Source organism: Anolis sagrei, chromosome 4, assembly GCF_037176765.1.
Source record: "Anolis sagrei isolate rAnoSag1 chromosome 4, rAnoSag1.mat, whole genome shotgun sequence".
Lineage (NCBI taxonomy): Eukaryota > Metazoa > Chordata > Lepidosauria > Squamata > Dactyloidae > Anolis > Anolis sagrei.
In genome coordinates, this window is record NC_090024.1 from 163,992,296 (window position 1) to 164,013,397 (window position 21,102).

The window sequence follows — 21,102 nt, forward strand, 5'->3', positions numbered from 1 at the left end:
TAATAAAGTAAGAAAAACAGATGATCATAATCTTTTATCAGCTGGAATTCTACATTAAAAATATTACAATAACAACAGTAATTCCACCAGTACATCTTTAAATAATTGGAAATATAGCATTTTCAAAGCAGAGTTCTTGCCTTGAGGGAAAATGTCTGAATCTCATTCAAATGATAAGGGGAACTGTATAATTTCCTATCAATGGATAATCTGAACGTACTTGAATGAACATTTTAATAACTACAGCCAAATGATAACCTTGAAATGCTTTAAGAAATGAAAATTTCACTAACTATAAATCTGGAAGAGATAGAAACACTAGTTACATGTGAAATTTTTAAAGATAAAAAAGGATTACCTGTTGTCACTCAAATTTAAGACTCGGAGTTTTTGCATCTGACCAATCTCATCAGGAAGAAATTCCAGCTTGTTTGAGCGTAGAGACATAACTGTTACATTTTTACAACTTCCAATCTGTGGGTATCAAGTACAATTGAGGAAACACTTGATATGTTTTCATAATTACTATTATATATACACATGGATTAGATATACTTCTAGAATAGGATATATGTTGATTTCACATAATGCCCTATAGCACCCAGTTTACACATAGATTAATCAGGAATTATATCTGATTCTTATATATCATTTATTGATATGAGACAATGCCAAATACTTCCCATATAGGAAGATACATTTGTTTAGAAACTGAAATATAACTCAGTTTGGAAGTACTCGTAATTTAAAACCATATTTCTCTACTCAGACCATCATATGGATGTATAGTTTGTATTCTTTGAGTCATGAATATTGGTACAATGGGACATAGGACTGAAATACCACTAAATTCTAGCAGGCTAAATTCAATTCTGGAATTAGCTAATCTATGAAGCAATGCAGCATCTTTTTTTCTCCAGTAACAATGGAATACTGCCTAGGCATACTTTTCCCCATGGAAAAGGGCAACTTTTCCCCATGGTTTAATTGCCCAATTATCCAAATTGGCAATATGGATTTAAAAAGAAGCTATTGGACTTGTCGTTTCTTGGGGCCCTTCCACACAGCCCTATATCCCAGAATATCAAGGAAGAAAATCCCAAATATATGTTTTGAACTGGTTTATCTGAGTCTACACTGTCATATAACCTGGTTCAAAGCAGAAAATGTGGGATTTTATTCAGCTGTGTGGAAGGGGCTAATGGCTCCTTCTACAATGCCATATAAAATATAGATTATCTACTTTGAGCTAGATTATATGGCAATGTAGACTCATATAATTCAGTTCAAAGACGATAATGTGGATTACCTGTTTTGATAATCTGGATTATGTGGCAGAGTTGAAGGGGCCTCTGGCCCATTCCACACAGCTGTATAAAATCCACATGAATTGGATTATATGGCAGTTTAGACTCAGATAATCCAGTTCAAAGCAGATATTGTGGATTATCTGCCTTGATATTCTGGAATATATGGCTGTATGGAAGTGCCCTCTGTAGATGGCATGAACTTGTATTCAACCATTAGCTAGAGTAGCCATATGCTGGAAGCCATGTACTGCCTGAGTGGGCAAATGCTGTTATGCGCTTTCTCTACTGTTTAAAATGCAGAAGCTGATCGCTTTAACCAGAAGGGAAATCAAACAATCCACCAGTGACACTCCACAGGCAGAAACACTGCACTTGTTGAAATAGTTTCTGTACCTTTAATGACAGTGCAAAAAAAAAAAAAAGAATTTTCAGCAAATGTTGCTTGTGACCTGATTGTGTGACAAGCAAAACTCTCCTATAAAAGAGTTAAAAATACAGGAGCTGTCTCCAGTTTTCAGTCTAACAACTCTATATTCCAGATCCTGATTAGCATACCTAAGCTATGCAATGGAAAACAGAAATGGTTAAGAACAAAAATTTCTGAAAGCCATTACTGATTATCATAATTACTGTGGGACTATTCTCATTTATCAGTGTGCACACTATATACACCTGACTATTTGTATTTCCTGTTTTATACAGGTACCCATATGGGCCAAAATCATTTTAATTTTCATAACATTTCTTGATTTTTTTCTGGAAAAAATAACATTTTCAAATAAACTATATTTCATAATAATCCTTACTTCTCTGGGCAGTTCAGGCAGGAAATTTTCATCTACAGCTAGCGTCCGGAGACTGTGCAGGTAGCCAATGGTGGGAGGTAGAGACTCCAGTTCATTACAGCTGCAGTCAAATTCTTCTAATAAAGATAAACTGAAATTTTAAGAACATTTGTAAGTCTGTTTTACAAAACTATCCATTATTAGTTTCCTTCTGTTTTATCTTTAACATTCCAGATTTGAAAAACAGACAAACAGGCAAAAGACCAACAGTGGATTAAGTGAATTTTGGGAATGACATTATGAAGATCTATTTGAAGAACATGGACATGCATTCAAAGTAAATGTTTAATTTAAACAGAAGAATGGTTCAGTCTGGGACTAACTTTTTTAGAATCTAGAAGTTGCCTTATACAAAACAACGTCTAATTATTAAAGTCCCACATACAATAACATGTTTGAAGTAATTCTGATACATCTCAATATATATTTTGCCATGTGATTAATTGTACACCCTTGCAACACACACTTATGTCAACATGTACACATGCACTTGAATGATAAGCAAAATGAACCATGTTCTGTCAAAAGATCTCTTAATTACAAATTTGGCAAGTTCATATGTGAGGAATTGATACAAGAGTCTTATACTGCTTGGCAACTAGCCTAACAAAAAGCTACAAACCTTCTGCTGTACACGTAAGTAATTATATTTATTTGATTTGGGGGGAAAGGCCCCAGTGAATTATTTCACTGACTGCTGTTGTTATTTGAGGCACATAATATTTCTACATTATTGCCTCACCATTCCACAAACTGTACTAAGAATCACATTTCTGCACCAAGAACAGGAAATAAAATGGTACTTGTGCAATAAATAGTGCCTGTTCTGGGAACTGACTAGAATGAAGAGAAACGTTAATACACAATATGATGGCACAGCATATTTTAAAAATATGTCACCATCAACAGAATCTTAAATATGATAAGACATTTGCTGGTGAAAGCACAAATCAGCAACTCAAATCTCAGGACATCTGTCTCACCCTAATCTCACAAGGATCAGCCACCATTTGTAAGCATGTATTTTCTCTCAAACTGAGAAATAAATTTCTGTAATACTGGGATGACATGACATAAAATTACTCTATGATAAAAATGGAAATTAAAGCAATTCCCATCAGAAGATTTTCGTGCTTTCATTTTGTAAAAGTATATTCCAATCCTGTACTACTAACAAGTTACCCTCATCGAGTTGAATAGGTTTTACTTCTAAGTAAGCACTTGTATATATGTATTTTCACCCTTACATATCTTCATAATAAGACAGAAAATTAACATTTACTTGATAAATAGATCATATGATTGGAATCATAACAATCACAAACTAGGTACTTGTTTGTTTATTGTATTGTGAAAGAGTTTCATGGCCAGAATCACTGGGTTGTTGTAGGTTTTTCATGCTAAATGGGCATGTTCTAGAAGTATTCTCTCCTGATGTTTCGCTTGCATCTATGGCAGGCATCCTCAGAGGTTGTGAGGTCTGTTTGTTTATTTTTTTAACAAGGTGAATTATTTGGGATAGGTACCTATTACTGTACTTAATTTACAAATGAGTGCAAGATCAATTTGCAAAAGTGAACTGAGGGCTTCATCCTAAGAGGAAAGGTTTATAGCTGACCAAGACTCAATCCTTTATCCTCCTATGATCACTGGCAACAAGGAAAATAGTAAGTACTGGATTAGATGTTGTTTTCTTTTCAGTTATATATCTTTAATGTTTTTCAGGCTAAAGAATCTAAAAAAAAAAACCGATCTACAACCCACACCCTATCTTTTCTTCTGTCACTGACTACAAGACTACGCTAGTCTGGAGGATTGAAGTGTGTCACCCTTTTCAGAGCTGCAGAGTGATTAATGAAGTGGGTTGGGAACAGAACAGCTGAAAGCTTTGTTAGACTTTTTATTATATGCCTATGGGTGCCAAGCTGTCATTCAGACCCGGGGAAGTGATCATTTCCAAAAGCAACATCCAGACAAATTGTCCCAGATGCGCATTAGGTTTGTGCTTGACTGAGGCAGTTGCAGACTTAAGTGAACGTGCCTTAGTGGAGCACCTGGCAAAACTGTCCTGCTGCACTTGCCAAAAAATACTTTTTTCCCATGCTATTCCCCGTAGGTTACCACCAGAGTGAAAATGAATAATGATACTGGGAAAAATGGCATCCATACCAATATTGTGACCATGGATCTGTGCAATCTCAATTTAGGTAACCATTCACTAGTGTAATATTGAAATATCAGTTTCAAAGCCCAGGAAACATATTCATATACCTGTTTTCCCTTCTCAGTCCTAAATATTATCCATGTTATACTCCATTACAATAAAGATTTTTTTTGGATATAATCTGAACAAGAGAAAGTCAGGCAGCTTCATGCCTGGGTGGACAACTGTAGTGGCTGAATTAACTTCCTTGAAGCCCTCTGACTACCCTATGAAATATTTGCCAAAAGCCTATGCCAGACTTGAAACCACATGGGAAGTAGTATTCTAGCCTTAGTTGTATAGCAACTAAGATTTTCAAATAGTAATTCATTTTTTTCCAGTGATAAAACAACAAGTTCCACCAGGTTAGGAGCACTGCCATTTCTCTCCCCCCCCCCCCCCCCCACACACACACACTTTCCACCTAGATTTCTTGAAAAATATCCTTTCCAGAATATGCTGTCTTTTGACCACAACCAAAATGTCTTCGAACCAATTCAAACATTCAGCATAATCACTCCACACCACTGTTTGGACTCTCCGCTTTTGGATTGCAGAGATATGATAATATGATGATGTTGAATATTTAGCTACAGTTTTACATACACATTCACAAAGAAAAACAGGATTATAAAACGAAGAAATCAGTGATGGGTTGGAAGGATGATGAGAGCACTGTCCCTACCAAGTGAGAATTTTGTCTCCTTAGGTGAAATTGTCCTTAAGTCTCCACATTTCCAGTACTACAGTAAAATAGAGTGTTAGTTGAATGTTTAGAAACACATGCATTCAAAAAAGGGGTCAAGCTAAAAGCCAATAACTATGATACCAGGAGAATATGAACACAGCAAGAGTTCTACATGTGAAAGTTTTTGTAGCGTTGCACTCTCTGCTCTGCTAGAAATTCGGGGAATGAAAAAAAATTCCATGGGCTGTATGCGAATTCTTATTTGGGGGTGTACACCCTCATTCTGCCACTCCCCCTGTAGCTACCTCCTTGTATTCTTTCTAATGTGCTGCCTCACTACTTCTAGTGCTTGTATAAACTGATCTAACATCCACAGTGTCATATAGAGGTTGTCTGCTGGGCTGGCTCTATTTTGCTTCTCGAGGCATTTCCCCCTTTCATTGTACTATGTAGGCTTCTGACAGATGGGAATAAAGTACTCTCTAGGCACTTCCATCATTTCTCCCAGATTATTGCTGGGTTCGGGGTCAGTACTCAAACCAGAGTAGCGCTTGAAATATGCACCTCCTTTGGGAATAATGTTGTGACAATTTAATACAAAGCAGGTCAAAATGGAATGGAAGTACACCTTTATTTCCTGCCAATTTCTCTCCTTTTCAAGAGAAAAAAGTATATTTTGCTGTGTAAGGAAGCCAGTAAACAGCCTACTTATTCAAGGGGACTTGTAAGTTCCGGAAAGCAACACAATGGTTCTAAATGTTTAAAGTGTCCATTTCAAGATTTGTATTTAGAGGGCTAACTTATGAGGACTGCTGGTATGATTGTCTGTTAGTCTACCTCTCACCTTTGTTTATCCTTTTTTAACCTTCAGGACTGGCGATAGAGAGGACTGAAAGGTTAGAGTGCTCTCTACAAACAAATAAGTAGTCAATGGAAGAGGTGTTAATCTTGTGGCCCTCCAGATGTTTGGGACTCCAGCTGCCAGAAACTTTAGTCAGCTGGTCCAATTGCCAAGAATTCTGGTGTCTGTAGTCCACCTGAAGGGCTACAAGTTTGATACCACTGGTCTACAATATTCACCAGATTCCTTCTGGAATCTTATACTGCTACAAAGCCAGTTACAGCTGTATTACAAATGGTTACAGTTTTTACACACATGCATAAGGAGGGATCTGGTATTCTCTTACAGAAGCCATGTGAAGGCATTTACTCCAGCTTAGAACCAGTTTGGGAGAAATCAGTTTAACTGTTCAGGTGATTAGATTGACAGGTCTTAAATTTATTGGAGGTCAGGAAAGTGATTACATTAACCACAGAACCTGGCAGAAAACCTGTCTGCAGGATCCCCCTCCCAACACATTTCTCTCCATTTCCAAAGAGGTGCATGCCAACACTACAGAGACATAGGAGATTTTGAAGAAGTGACAGTTGAGAATGGAGGTAGTCAATTACCCATCCCAGGGGTCAGTTATCTCCCTGCTAGCCATCCATGCCCATGGGGCATTTTTCAGTACCCCCTCATCCCACACTCTCCAGCCCCAAAGTGCTTCAGCAAGACCAGGGATCTACAATGCACACTGCAATCCATGGAGCCAATTTTGCCCTGCAATTTGAGATATATTGGGATCTGCTGCATAGCATGGAAGAGCCTAACTTGGACTTTCCTGCAATTTTCTTTCATGAGCTGTTTTCACGCTGTAGTGCACATTGGCGGCATGCGTTTTGTAGCTACCATAGATTTGAGTTGACTTGGAGTTGCATTAAATGTGTAAATGGGACCAAAGAGAATGAAGGTGGTAGCAATTTTTTCTCTTGGTCTCTAAAGCTCTTTGCATACTGATATTCCAGATTAACCCAGCTATGTTTTTGAATCTTACACATTACGTTCCTACAGTGTAATGTGTCAGGTTGAAGACATGTGTTGCATACAGGCAGAGCCTTGACGCACCTCCCAAACCCTGAATTGCTTAGCACAACTATTGGAACATTACCTGGAGCAGTCATTGTATGTGCTTACAAAATCTCTTGATAAGTTTTTCAAAACACTCAGACAGAACATTCACAAGAAAGATAAGCAGGGATAAGCACATTGTACTGAACCTATTATTACTTGTTGCAAACATGAGATAAGGGTTAAATTCAGTACACATGGGGAGACTGGAGAGAAATATTCTGTTTTAAACATAAGTTTCAATTCTTTTCATGTTATTTGTATTGCTATCTAATCTGACTTGAAAACATTTAAAGCTGAAAGGCACAATAAAAATACCCTAAACAATAAACAATTTAAAATTTTCTCTTTATTACTATCATAGATTAATATAATTCAGGTGAACGGCGTAACCTTTTAAAGCAGTAAGATTGATTTAAAAGCATCCTCAGAGTCATGAATCATATACCCCCAACATTTAACAGTTGAAAACTGGGACAGGTTTAGCTGAACAATATCTGAATGTGATCAGGGGAAGAACATACATAACCACAACATAACTGACACACATAAAAATGTAGAGTTGAAAGTACAGAGTGTGATTGGTACTTTAGTCCTCATAAATAAGCTAACAGACATAAGAAGTTTCCATTGCTTGTCTGGCCATGCCTCCACTGTCTTTTCTTTCAAGAGAAAAGATAGATAAGATAATTGGAATGCCCCATGGGGACAGAATGAAAATAATTCTCTCACCACTGACAGCAGGAGCTGTATCTGAGAAGCATTAGAATAGACCATATAATAGAAAAGAACATTGTGGGTACAATCCGGCTGAAGATAAGCACTTCTTAAGTTTCATGTGTTTTTAGTCAAGTAATTGTTTAATTCTTTGGTTGAAATCAACTGTGCTAAAAGAAAAACAGACTACTTAAAATGGGCTTGTGACTCTTCAAGCAGTCATCAGTATGATCACAGAAGTGCCATCATAGATTTGTTTCTTTTTGTTGTTGTTGTTGTTCAGTCAAAGAAACCGATGAAAAGATGCAGGGCATCTGGATGCAGAACATCTGGAAGAGCTCCCCAGTCATGGACGAGTACATGGATCTCGCCTGAGGTAACATCACCATCAGCATTGGACAGACCTTACCATTCAAAAGATACATCCTTGATATAAGAACATTTTTTTCTGAGTAAGTACTGCCACATGCAATGCATCGTGTCTGCAGAGAACAGAAGACTCTACTTTAATGTTGAAATAATAGTTTGGTATATACTGGAGACAAGCTTGTAGCCAGGATTTTGATTCAGGGGGAGGGGAATGAGTTTGATTTGGGGGGGGGGGGGCTGAGTCTGAGTGAGAGAAGATCTACCCTAGCAAACCTTTTGTATCGTTATGGAGGGGGATGGAGACTCTGGAACTGTTGCTTAGCTGAGCGATGGACTCCATGTTGGAAAAACCCATGCTCACTGATCACTTGGTAGGTGAAAAAAAGGAGGTATCCTTTTCCAGAGAAATGATATGCCTAATTGGGTATCTAAACAGAAAATACTACCATGAAATAGAATTTATTCCCCATCTCATCCAGCTCTATATGACCCGGGGACATCTATGGATGTCTAGATTGCAGGGACTAGTACTATAACTGTGTTTTTAGTATTGGCAGTTCCTGGCTCACCAGCATTCAGGAAAGACATTACTACATGGGAGAAGCCCTATGAGAATAGATACACTACAGATGGAGAGTTCATAGCTTATGATGAAAGCAGTGAGACATGGAGTCATTCTACAACAGAAAGATGAATGGTTTAATATCCTCTTCAGAGTTGATACCAATGTCTTAGACCCCTCCCATGCCCTTTAAAGAATATGTCCCTAAAATTGACAGCAATACAGAAAACGGTCATTGCAATTTGTCTAAAGATAAGTAGAAGAGAAGGTGGCTAAGTCAGAGGCACCTCAGATAATAAGTACTAAGACACAGTCTTTCCACTCTATGTTTTCATCTCTGCAGAGCCTGTGGAGAGAGGGCTCATGGACTTCCAGACTTACTCGTGTTCTATTTTGAAATGGTCATATGACTGGTCAAATAAATAAATATTATTATTGTTGTTGTTGACTTCCAGACCCAATGAACTAGATCATTTCCTTTGCTCACTGATGAGGAAACCGACTGCAAGTTGAGGTCCAGTGCTGATACTCGTAAGAAAAAAAAATAGCAGCTCTGTATGGTCTACCACCATAGAAGGTGAACTTATAACCCAAAAAAATTGCCATAGTATTAACAACTTTTTGTCAGTTGAGAAAGAAAGACTTAACCGTCAGCAATAACATGGACATAGCAGAGGTTTTTGGGCCATTAGTCACTTCAGCCTCAATAGTCAGATCAGTCACTAAGTAGTAGTCTGGAACATGGCCATCCAGCCCGGAAAATTCACAACAACACAATGATTCCAGCCATGAAAGCCTTCAACAATACACTAAGTAATAGTTTGCTGGTTTAATTAAATCATTTTGAAAGCATGCCCTTTCAACAAACAAGTGCACATGAGCAGAGGAGACCAAATAATCTCATCCAATGCAAAATTATAAAGAAATAAATAATACTTGGTTTTATAGCCGATTTTTCAGTAGTAGCGCTTGCTGCGTTTTTATTGAGTATATTATTTAAATTGAGTTGGGTTTTTTGTTAATTTCTGTAAGTGTTATTTTATATCAATGGGTGTTCCTGATATTTATAAATCTATATGTATTTTATGTGTCTTGTGTGGCACCATCATGTGCTGCTCAGGAAGCTGACCTGAGTCCCACCCAGGAGATAGTGGTGGGATATTATTATTTGTTATTATTAATAATACCAAAGTAAAAAAAGTTTAAAAGATTGAAGGAAAAAACATGCTTAATGGAGGAAAAGAAAAAAAAGTGCAACAGAACAAAATCTAAGGAATATTCTCACAGATGCTATCATCACAATGGTCAAGAAGTGATGGAAGGAATTTTGAATGTGTGTCATGAGAGATGGCTTCCCTCCAAAACAATCACTGCCTATTATTTATGTTTAAATTGCTTTTAACCTCATTTAGATTTTTAACTAAATGTTATTTGATTGTTGAATTGTTTAAGGTATTGAACTTTTCCTCTGCTGTAAGTCACCTTGAGTCGCCTTCGGGGTTGAGAAGGGTGGGATATAAATATAGTAAATAAATAAATACCTTAGAACATCTGAATGTTTGTTCTCCTTAGGCTTAGAATCCCATGTGTACAAGAAAAAATTGGGTGAATCATGTTCCTGGAGGATACATTTCCTATCTATTCTACAATCTTAAACATATTTAAAATGAGTAAGTGCCACTGAGCATGCTGGGATTTACTTCCAAGTACAGGATTATGCTGTACACTATGGCTGACGGTAAAAATCTACAAAATCTTTTGAACTTACTTTCCAATGGCATTGGGCAGGACTGTGAGCTGATTGTCATCTACTTTTAGAGTAGTAAGCCTTTTCAAAAGCCCTGAGAAGACAAGAAGAAAAGAAAAGGAAGATGAGATGAGATGTGGCATTAGCATACCGTTTCCTTTAATTATTTTTGTAGCACAAAGTGCAGGGTTTGAGTGTTTTGGGCTTTTTTTTTTCTACAACCACTGAATGGTGCCTATTCAGTAGAAGTGAACTGAAGTGAAGATCTTTTTAAGATAAAAGGTGCCTGGCATTCTAATTCAAAGTATCTTCTTCTTGAGATGAGCAGCCAGCTGTTCCAAACATACCTGAGAGCTTTTGCCATTGGCAAGTGCATTATTTACAAAAGTAATTCATACATTAGCAACAGTAAAATAAAATAACTGTAATCATACCATTTAAAATTAAATTCTTACATTATATATTTGCAATTGTAATTTCATATATAATTAGACATATGAAGACATGAATTAGATATAACATGAGTCATTACAGGATATTTCTTCTTAGCAAATGCCTAAATAAATTACGTATGTGACTTCTGCTGCATGTCCTGGAATTAAAAATACATTGGAGATGGAATTTCAAAGTTTAAAGAGAAGTTGTGTTGCTGTTGTGTGTCTTCAAATTGTTTCCGATTGATAACAACCCCAAGGCAAACCTGGGGCTGGTAATGCATCACTTGCCCATGATTCCTAGTAAGTTTTCATAGCTGAGTGGTGAATCTAATCCTGGTCTTCAGAGTTGTAGCCCAATGCTCAAACTACTACATCACACTGGTTCTCTGTATAGAAAAGTGGAACCCTCTATATATGAAAATGAAATACACTCTTTATCGTGAAGCAAAAATTCAAAACATTGTATCTGTATTCTTCAGATGTAATGCAAAATTGTGTGTTCTTATAGAGGCAATACAGCTAATGGCTCATGGTTATTGACTCAGATAATGCATGATGGCAATGATGGTAGGAAGGTTAAATCTGGTTCTCTGCTTATAGGAAATGTTTGGAAACAAATTAATTGAAATTCCTTTTTGTAATAACAGACCCTCAAAATTAACCATAACATTCATGCTGTTTATTTACCTATAGAGTCTGGCAGTTGTTGCAGCATGTTGGAGGACAACAGTAGATCTTCAAGGGCTTCACATCCTGATACGTCCATATCTATACTTTCTATCCTATTTTTTGACACATCCAAGTATACCAACTGCTTTAATCTTCCTATAGACTTGATGACAACACATAGGAATAGGGTTAGTAGCGCAGATTGAAAAGGCAAGCAATAGCTAATATGTAAACATAATGCAATACCATGAGTTTGTACATTTAGTCAAAAGGGACTCCAAAGGCAATGTATTCAGTCCTGATGTTATATAGGAAAACAAATATGGATCTAGTCTCACATAAGCTGGGATCCCAAGAAATCACAAAACTCAGCACACACTACTGCAAGGAATGAAAGCCCTATAAATGCCCCTATATTTCCTTCATTCCATTTTCTTCATTCGTTTAGAGACTATGAGATTGAGATCCTTGGGAGCTATGGGAGAGAATGACATAAAGCAATGGTTCTCAACCTGTGGGTCCCCAGGTGTTTTGGCCTACAGAAAGCCCAGCCAGTTTACCAGCTGTTAGGATTTCTGGGAGTTGAAGGCCAGAACATCTGGAGACCCACAGGTTGAGAATCACTGACATAAGAGAAAAAAATTACTTTTGATTTTATATTACAATGCAGTTTGGTTTCTTCACATAGCACAAGCTGCATAAGTGCAAACCACAGGGATGTTGTCTTCATGTTTTATGATCTCACACAAATATACATATCCATGCTCTCAATTTAAGAAGGCATCTTTCTATATATTTTACATGACTGTATTTAAGGGATTTTTTTTCAAGTCAGGAGCAACTTGAGAAACTGTAAGTTGCTTCTGGTGATTAAAATTCCATTTCGAAACATCTTGTGCCATCACAACCAAGATATTCCTTAGATGATGCACCATACTTATTCTTATGTTTACAAGTTAGTGAAACTAAAGCATGAGTAAATCTAGAATATCATTTACAGGATATATTTTGAGGTTTAATTCAGTTCTCTCATCATCAGCTTCCATGATGACTTCTAAAACCAGTTAGGACTGTCATGGTTGAGGGAGAGCTTACAAATGAATATTGCAGAAGCTTGAGAGACAAGAGCCACATATTATACTATGCTATTTTTCCAAGATAATATTCTTGGAATGGTAATACTATCATGGCATCGTAGTCCTGTCATGGTATCTGGATATTAAAAAATGATAGTATATTGAGTCGGATGATATGGACAGAGTTAATCATAATGCAGGATTTGCAACAATCATGTAGGTGAGTAACACTTCTCTCTTATTTGGTATGCATCTCAAAAACTGCTTAAGTATATTTTCTAGTTCCAACGGAATAGCTATTAGGAGTCTGATTATATAGTATCAACATTATTGGTTCCAGATACAGCTCTTCAGAAATATCTGTTATGCAAATCTGAGTGGCAGCCACTTTATTATGCCAGACATGTTTAAATTATGCAACTTGAGGAGCCTGCCACAGAAAAAAATCAACTTAGTTCAAGTTCAAATGCACACACCTCCCTTCCTCCTCCAGCACGCTCTAGCTCATTTGAAAATACATTTAGTCACTAGGAGTGAGTGTGTGTGTGTGTGTGGGGGGGGGGGGGGGCTCTTTCACATTTGCAAACAAGCACATAAAATTTAACTTTCTCAATTTCAGAAACCTGTGCAGTGCTGCTGGAAAAAATGTATCATTTACTGATGGACATTCAGTAATAGTAACAACATGAATAGTTTGTCCACAAACTAGTATGAACAAAATGTATACTCACACTAACCTTTCTGTGTTATCAGAAATACATGAAAAAAGCAACAAGAATTTCCAAAATATTCATTTTTCATATTTCTGCACAAAACTATACAACAAATATCCATACCCCAGGTAGTGTTTGAAGGGCATTATTGTCCATCCATAATTCCTTTAGATTTTGTATTTGCTCCAGAACCTCAGGCTGTAAAAAAGTAGGTTTTTATATATACAGTACTTAATTAAACAATTTAAACAATCTTACATAAAACTAAACAGAACTGCAACTCTTTAATCTGCCTTTTCTGTCATTCTCTTATAATAATGCTGTGATTGCAACTTGTGATTGTTATGTGAACTATTCATAAAAGTAACATTCCTGATTGTAAATGGTGATTTCTAAACCAGTGGCCTGACCCATGAAGCAACTTCAGCAAACTATTTAAAACCAAGAAGGTTAGAAACCAATTACACAAGGGTAAATCTGGATATGGACTTTTTCTGATGTGCTATTGAATCTTTATGGTTTATTCTTGAACTGTTTTTAATCTTTTTGATAAAAAATAAAAGCTAAAATGTGATTAAATTAACTACATAAAGTTCATTGAATCCCAAAGTGACGGAAAAACTGGATGATGATGATGATAATGATGATGATGATTTCTGAAGTATCGGGTGCTTACATTTCTCTGTTTCAGTGCTCTAAAATGAGACCCTTTTAATGCATCAATCCATTCCCCAGATTAAGTCACATAACAGCAAGTGAGATCTAGAGGGACCGTTTGTATTCTTTCACTCTTTATATAAAACATCTCACATGCAGAAATACACAGGGGATATATTTCTGAATCTACCGTTTGAACAGAAAGCTGTAGGAGGACCAAGAAAATTCCTAGAGAACTATCCTCTCAGATTTGTATTGCTCCTCCAGTGAGACTCCAGAGTAACATCTGGCAGAAGCATATCATAGAATAGGACCTTAAACATTCCTAGAAATTGCTTTTTCTGCAATTATCAGTATACCTGCATGGGCAGTCCCTGCCAGGAGAAGAAAGTCAGAGGGATTGGGTCAATTTAATAGTGAAGTATTCTTCTGTACAAAAGCAATTTATTAGGCAGTTTGTAAATTAAGTTTTCTTACCAGCTCAGAAAATTCATTATTGCCTAGGTCAAGCCTCTCCAGCTGTGTCAGTTTGTGCATTGACCTGTAAAAAAGAAAACCCTGATCATGACAATTGTATCCAGAAGTAACAATTAGACCACATTTACAGTAAAGAATCTTATAAAAGATATGGGGTTTATATGTTCTTAAAATTATATAAGAGCATATTAGATAACACACTGAACATTTCTAATTTTTCATAGTTGAGACCGATCAGAACAAAACATTCAAAACCATGTGATAAACCTAGTTAAAATGAGAGAATTTTGGGAATATATTATGTGTCCATAAACATTCCAAGACACACATTAGTCTTGTATTAATAGGCACTTTAAGTAGAAAGGTATGATATATCAAAGAACCACAGAATTGTATTCCCCTATCTTCTAATTGTCCTGATTTGGACGGGTCAGTCTGGATTATTCCTCTGTCATCTAACTTTCCAGCTGCTTTTAATTCTCTTTCATTTATTTCACTTTGTCCACAGTTTACTGAGTTCAAATTAGAAAAATAGTTTGTTCTCAATTAATTCAGCAGTGAAGAGAGGAGGCTGGGACAAAATTTTGCACTATGGAATTAGCCACTGTTATAGTTTCTCCTTGGCAAGAGCCAGACGATTCTGATGAGGATAATAGGTTTCAAAATGAAGTGTCTGAGAGCATTCAGAGAGATTTGCAGACATGCCAGTCTGAGACAGGTCGGCTTGATCCTGAAGCAGCAGATGTTGTGCATTCCAGGGAAAGTGAAGGTGAACTTTCCCTGGATAAAAGGCCCTAGGAAGATGCAGAGGGCACAGACGTCTTGAGGAAGTGCAGATTAGATCTCAGGACTCAGGGCATAAATAGCAGGCAATTAAGACATTCCCAGAGAATTAGAGATAGTGTTTAAGTCCAGATGTGGCAACGATGGTGTCATGAGGGCCTTGGTGAGTTTAAATTAGGTGTTTGATTCTCAGCATTTCAGAGAAGACAACTTTGCCATGGGGAAACAGTCTTCTGCTCATGTTGCCAAGTTTTAAAGTCTTTGGTTCTTGTAATGTCAAGATCCTTGTTTCATGTTCATGCCTTTGCCTTTGTACCTTGGAGAAGTTTTGCCTGGATTAAGTTTCCTGTGTTCATGTTCCTGCATTTTACCTTGGATTATTTCTATGTTCTTGGATTTTTAGTTCCTGTGAAGTTTCCATGCATTTCATAAAATACTTTTATTGAACTCTGACTGCTTTTGTATATTGCTGTTTATATCCTGACTGTTACTTTTGGATATATCCTTTTCCCCCTTTTATTATTGCTTATTCAATTGACTCTTTATTATTGGACTATTGGCCTCTGGTGTGGTGCTGGGTGAAGAGGTGCCCTCAGGGCTAAAATGCAACACTCCTAGCTTGTGTGTTCTTCCCCATTAATCATTTTTGCCCAACCTGACCACACTGATGTTCCTTGGCTATGCAAATCCTAGTCTTAGTGAAATGTTAGAAAACAGGAAGCCATCACTGGAAAGGCCATTGAATGGAAGGTTCCATATGCACAACATGATGCCTGCATTTTATAACCAATCCAGGAATTTCCCATTTAAATGCTTTATAGCCACACATTGAATAAACATATCAGATGGACAAACTCCTTTTTTTAGAAGAAATTTAATGGAGGGAAAACTCCACCAAGTGTGAATTGTCCTGCCATTGTTTTTTCAATGGCTTGGCAAAAGTAAAGAACATTAGAGAGCTGTGGCATGTGGAGTAAGCAGCCTAGCGGAAAGGGTTGTATTTCACCTGTGCTTTGGAAAGGGTTGTATTTCACCTCACCGCCCCGAGTCGCCCTCGGGCTGAGAGGGGCGGTCAATAAATGCAAGAAATAAATAAATAAATAAATTTGAACTAGCCAGATGGATAACATGGAAGAAAAATATTAAAATACTTTTAAATATAAAGAGGAGAAATCCAATCAAACCCAAATGCAGCACAAAATCTATTCAAAGTTTATAAAAGGAAGTAAAGAATGTAAGCAAGCACAGCACATAATCAAGAAAAAGGTAAGAAGAGAAAAGGCGATGTGTTACTCTGCTGATGGTTTCAGACTATAAAACAGACTGCTGCATCGCTTTTAACATACACATTGCAATCTGCATTACTGAGATTCCAGTCATCTGAAATAATAGTTATTCATTGTGCTCTCTATATATCTTGTGCAATTCAGAAACCAATTTCATTTTTATTTTTATTATGAAAATATTTAATAGTTCATATCCCTCCACAATTCTATACCATATAAAAGACATTCTCATAAATTCCAGGAAACATATAAAATACTTCTGAATTGTAATTTCCTCATGAGTCTATTAGCTGCTATTTGTAAATGCATGATTTACAACTGCTTCCTAAAAGAGTCAAAATTTGCCTATAACAGGATTACATTGATCTGCTTGCTCTGGACCAGTATATTTCTATTATGCCTTGACAATAGATTTTTCAGGTATTAAGCGTACATAAATAATGGAAGCATATTTTAAATGCTCTGGTATTAATTTTTTATCACTGTGAAAGGATAGACTCAAATGTGAAGAAATGCATGAGTCATGCTATTTGGTAATGAAAAAAAACTGGCATTCTTTGATATTTAGAGTAGCTTGGTTAATAACAATACATACTAATTCCTGGGCATAAATCCAAGTCAAATAGGGTTGCACAGGCTGTGGCAGTCTTCTGACCATGGAGGACTTGGTACAAACTGATCTAAAAACCCAATACATTTTTAGTGTGAGTTGGGGGGGGGGGGAGGTAGAGAAAAATATGGGGTGAGATTTTCAAGTGTATCTTAATTGCTTTTGAAATAGATGCTTAAAAACATTCTGCCTAAAAATATTCTGCCTTTCTATAATGTAGAGCAGTGTATTTGAAACCGTGCTCTTCCAGGTGTTCAGATCCCAGAAGTCCCAGTTAGCTAGCCAGTTCTTACAAATTTTGGGTGCTGAAGTCCAAAATACCTGGAAGAGCACAGTTTCAAATCCACTGATGTAGAGGAAAAGTGGTATCCAGAGGTCTGCTGTTCTAGGACTCTCAAATCCATAGGTGTTCAAGTCCCATTATATATAATGGTGTACAAAATTGGGATCTTATATAAAAAGGTGTAAAACTCATAATGACTTCTCTAGACCATATCAAACCTGGCTTCAGTCATGGATATTCACCCCCCCCCCCCTTGCTATTTTTGTTTATGTGAGGCTAGAACAGCATGAAGCAGAAGGAACAATAATGGAAAGAAAAGATGACAACAAATTGTATAGGCTACTATTTTCTTATACGATTTACTATTTAGAATTATCATGAGTGCTGGTTGTTACATTTATGCTACATAGGAACACATTTGTTAGGCATACAAATGTATGCAGAGTATTATCAGAAGAATGAAAAAGTGATACAAATAATACAAATAATACTGCGTTTGCTAGCACCTATGTTTCACATCCCTCTTTAGGGAAAATTTGTACTGCTCTTTAGGGAAAAATATGAAGAAATATTGGTGCGAAATTTAATTTTAAATTGTTCTTTCCCCTCAATTCAAATCCATCCTACTTATGATAAAATGCTCATTTTATATAGACAATATTACAGTTGCTCTAATATCAATATATCCCAAGATAACACAAATAGTGTTCAGTGTGCTTATTTCTTCAAACATAGATCCTTGAGGATATGGTGATGTGATTGCTATGGTTTTATGTTCTTCATTTCTTTTACGACTAAATCTAATAATCACACTATGCTTCTGTCATACTTTCCAACGGTCCTGGGCCAAAGCTAATATTTTATTGTTTATACTTTCTACATTTGAACCAAAATCCAATACATTCAGGCATGTTCAATCCAGTTCATCTTCATTTTATGACTGTATGTGTTCCCCACACCAACAAATATTTGTGACTCTGTAAGAGAGAATCCTAAACTTTTTCCAACAAGTCTTTAAAAAATCAGCTTAATTACCTATCAGTTAATTGACTAATCAAGCCCCCTGGTGGATCAGCGGGTGAAACCACTGAGCTGCTGAACTTGCTGACTGAAAGGTTGGCAGTTCGAATCCAGGGAACAGGGTGAGTTCTTGCGGTTAGGCCCAGCTTCTGCCAACCTAGCAGTTTGAAAACATGCAAATATGAGTAGATCAATAGGTACCTCTTCAATGGGAAGGTAACAGCGTTCCATGCAGTCATGCTGGCCACATGACCTTGGATGCATCTACAGACAACAATGGCTGTTCAGCTTAGAAATGAAGATGAACACCACCCCCCAGAGTTGGACACGACTAGACTTAATGTCAGGGGAAACCTTTACCTTAAAGGAGTATATAATAATGACTGAAATATGAAAAATACATTTGGAAAGCATGTATCACATGTAGTTCTAGCATTGAACTTTTGGTTTGGTTATATAATCCAGCTACTGAATCTCTATTTTGCATAGAAGTTTGGTGCAAAAGGGGATAAGCACTCCCCCTCCCCCAGAGTAGGACACGACTAGACTTTATATCAAGGAGAAACTTTTACCTTTACCTAATTGACTAATCAGGCTGGCATCTAAAGGCAGGATCCAATGCTTGACTTTCACTGAAGTATGAGGAAGGAATGCCCTACTACCCACAATTTCCCACTCCCACTGCAGTAATTTGTCCATAACAACCACAGCAGTTAAAAATAAGATTGTCAATTTTTCAAAACAGGAATAAGGGGTAGTTGAAATTCATGAGATGTAGCATTGAAAATTAGGGAAGTAACTATTAACAAAGCTGTATTCTACCAAAATACCTATTAAATGTATTGAGCGTGCATATGTCATTAACAAGATGCCAGACAAACCACTATTCACATACACATCTCACATGCACTTCTTTCTCTCTCATCCCCCCCCCCCAACATACACACACACAACTGCAACCTCTGTCTCCCTCTCCACCTCGGCCTGTCATGACTCCTGGAATGGGTAAGTGAACAAGGTGTTTGGGCAGTTGAAGTCATAATTTATTAGTCATTCTGCTCCCCTGTTCCTCACCAGACAACATGCTTTCTTATTCTTGCAAGTCAGCCTCCCGTTTTCTTAAAGGGTCAAGATTTGATAACACAGGATTTTTGGCAATCTGGTCAATATACAGGTAGCCCTCCAGACTTTCAGATTCGATTATTCACAGATTTGCTTAATATGTCATCTTTAGGAATCCGTAAGTTCTCCAATGTAAAACATCCTGAAGTATCTAGAAATTCTCAGAGAGATGTTCTCTCTGGTAAAAAAAAAAAATGTAGTATTTTGAAATCCACATTTTTTCGCTATTGTAAAATCCCCTTTGAAAGCAGAGAACCTACTGTATTACAGAATAAAAATGCAATAGTTTAAATAATCTAACGGATACAGTACATATTACATAAAGTTGACTCTAACCTTGGAAATCAATATGATTTTTAAAAAAGAAAATGTTATATTAAACCAACAAGAAACTTCTTCAGATTTCATATTGGCTTTAACTAACAACCTCTTACATAATGCTACTTCACATTTGGGATGTAAATGTTCACCTATTTCATTTTTTCATGCAAGGACAAACAATTACATTAGTTTTCTCCTCACTGTGGGAGTAAATGAATAAACCCCTTTTTTCCCAGCTCCAGCAGACCTCTGAGGAAGCCTGCCATAGATGCAGGCGAAACGTCAGGAGAAATGCCTCTAGAACATGGCCATATAGCCCGAAAAAACCCACAAGAACTGAGTGATTCCGGCCATGAAAGCCTTCGACAATACATTAAATGAATACAGTTCATCATATTCCCCCCATATTTGAAAAGTCCTAAAGTATTTCAATGGAATGTCCTAAAGTACTGTGTTCTACAAAAGAAATGCATTTTCTGTGTAAAAAACAGATTTTTAGACAAAACAATAATTGACATACCAAGTCTTAAATGGTTCAGTGAGCTGTTTAGATCATGGTAGGCATGTGCTATCGATTAAAAAAAGTTTCAAAACTCATTACAAAACTGGGGGGTGCTGGCATTTAGTTTCTAAAGTGTTTCTAAAGAATAGTTAGTAAAAAATATTGTTACTATAACAAGAAAAATGAAATTTCGTTACTTTTTTTGTTAAGTAATTCAGCAAGTGGGGAAACTTCAGGGGCTCATTTCTTCAATATTTTTAGAGCTATCATGATGAAACTTGCTATAATTGTACCACACATTTTTGACTGTTAGCCCACCAAACAATTTTTGTGGATTTCTTTTATTTTTTTACAAACAATATTTTTTTAAAAAACCACAGGAGCTATCTACTTGAATTTTATATACAATGAACAAGATAAACAGGACATCAATCCCCAGAAGTTTCAGAAAGATTCACACATCTACTGATTTTTGGGGATTTTAAAAAAATTAGACAAAAACATCTATCCCCCTTCCAAAAAAGTCACAACAGCAATCCCTTGAATGCCTGTTTATATTACAATTAAACACATAACTTCAACTTAGCACACATTTATACTATTACTTACTTACTTTAGTCCTATTTGCTGATTCAATATATTTATTTATTATGTATTATTTGACTCACTCTAAATGGCTGGCTGCTGCAGACTTCATTGGAGCTTTCTGATGCTGACCACTGCATTCTGGGATATGTAGTTTAGGGCAGGGCCT

The 21,102-nt window shown here is 36.7% G+C and overlaps 1 protein-coding gene across 9 annotated transcripts in view; it reads right to left on the minus strand.

Moving 5' to 3' along the window:
• Positions 1–21,102, minus strand: part of LRRC7 (leucine rich repeat containing 7) — a 215,861-nt gene that overhangs the window by 58,831 nt on the left and 135,928 nt on the right. For 8 of the 9 annotated variants that reach the window (XM_067467827.1, XM_067467828.1, XM_067467825.1 and 5 more), the window contains 6 exons: positions 14,422–14,485; positions 13,411–13,485; positions 11,517–11,661; positions 10,414–10,486; positions 2,117–2,246; positions 359–474 (listed from right to left, as the gene is read on the minus strand). In XM_067467827.1, coding sequence (XP_067323928.1) covers positions 359–474; positions 2,117–2,246; positions 10,414–10,486; positions 11,517–11,661; positions 13,411–13,485; positions 14,422–14,485 — 603 coding nt within the window. Of the gene's footprint in view, positions 1–358; positions 475–2,116; positions 2,247–10,413; positions 10,487–11,516; positions 11,662–13,410; positions 13,486–14,421; positions 14,486–21,102 lie in introns of those variants that run through there. The other variant, XM_067467832.1, reaches the window with a different exon arrangement.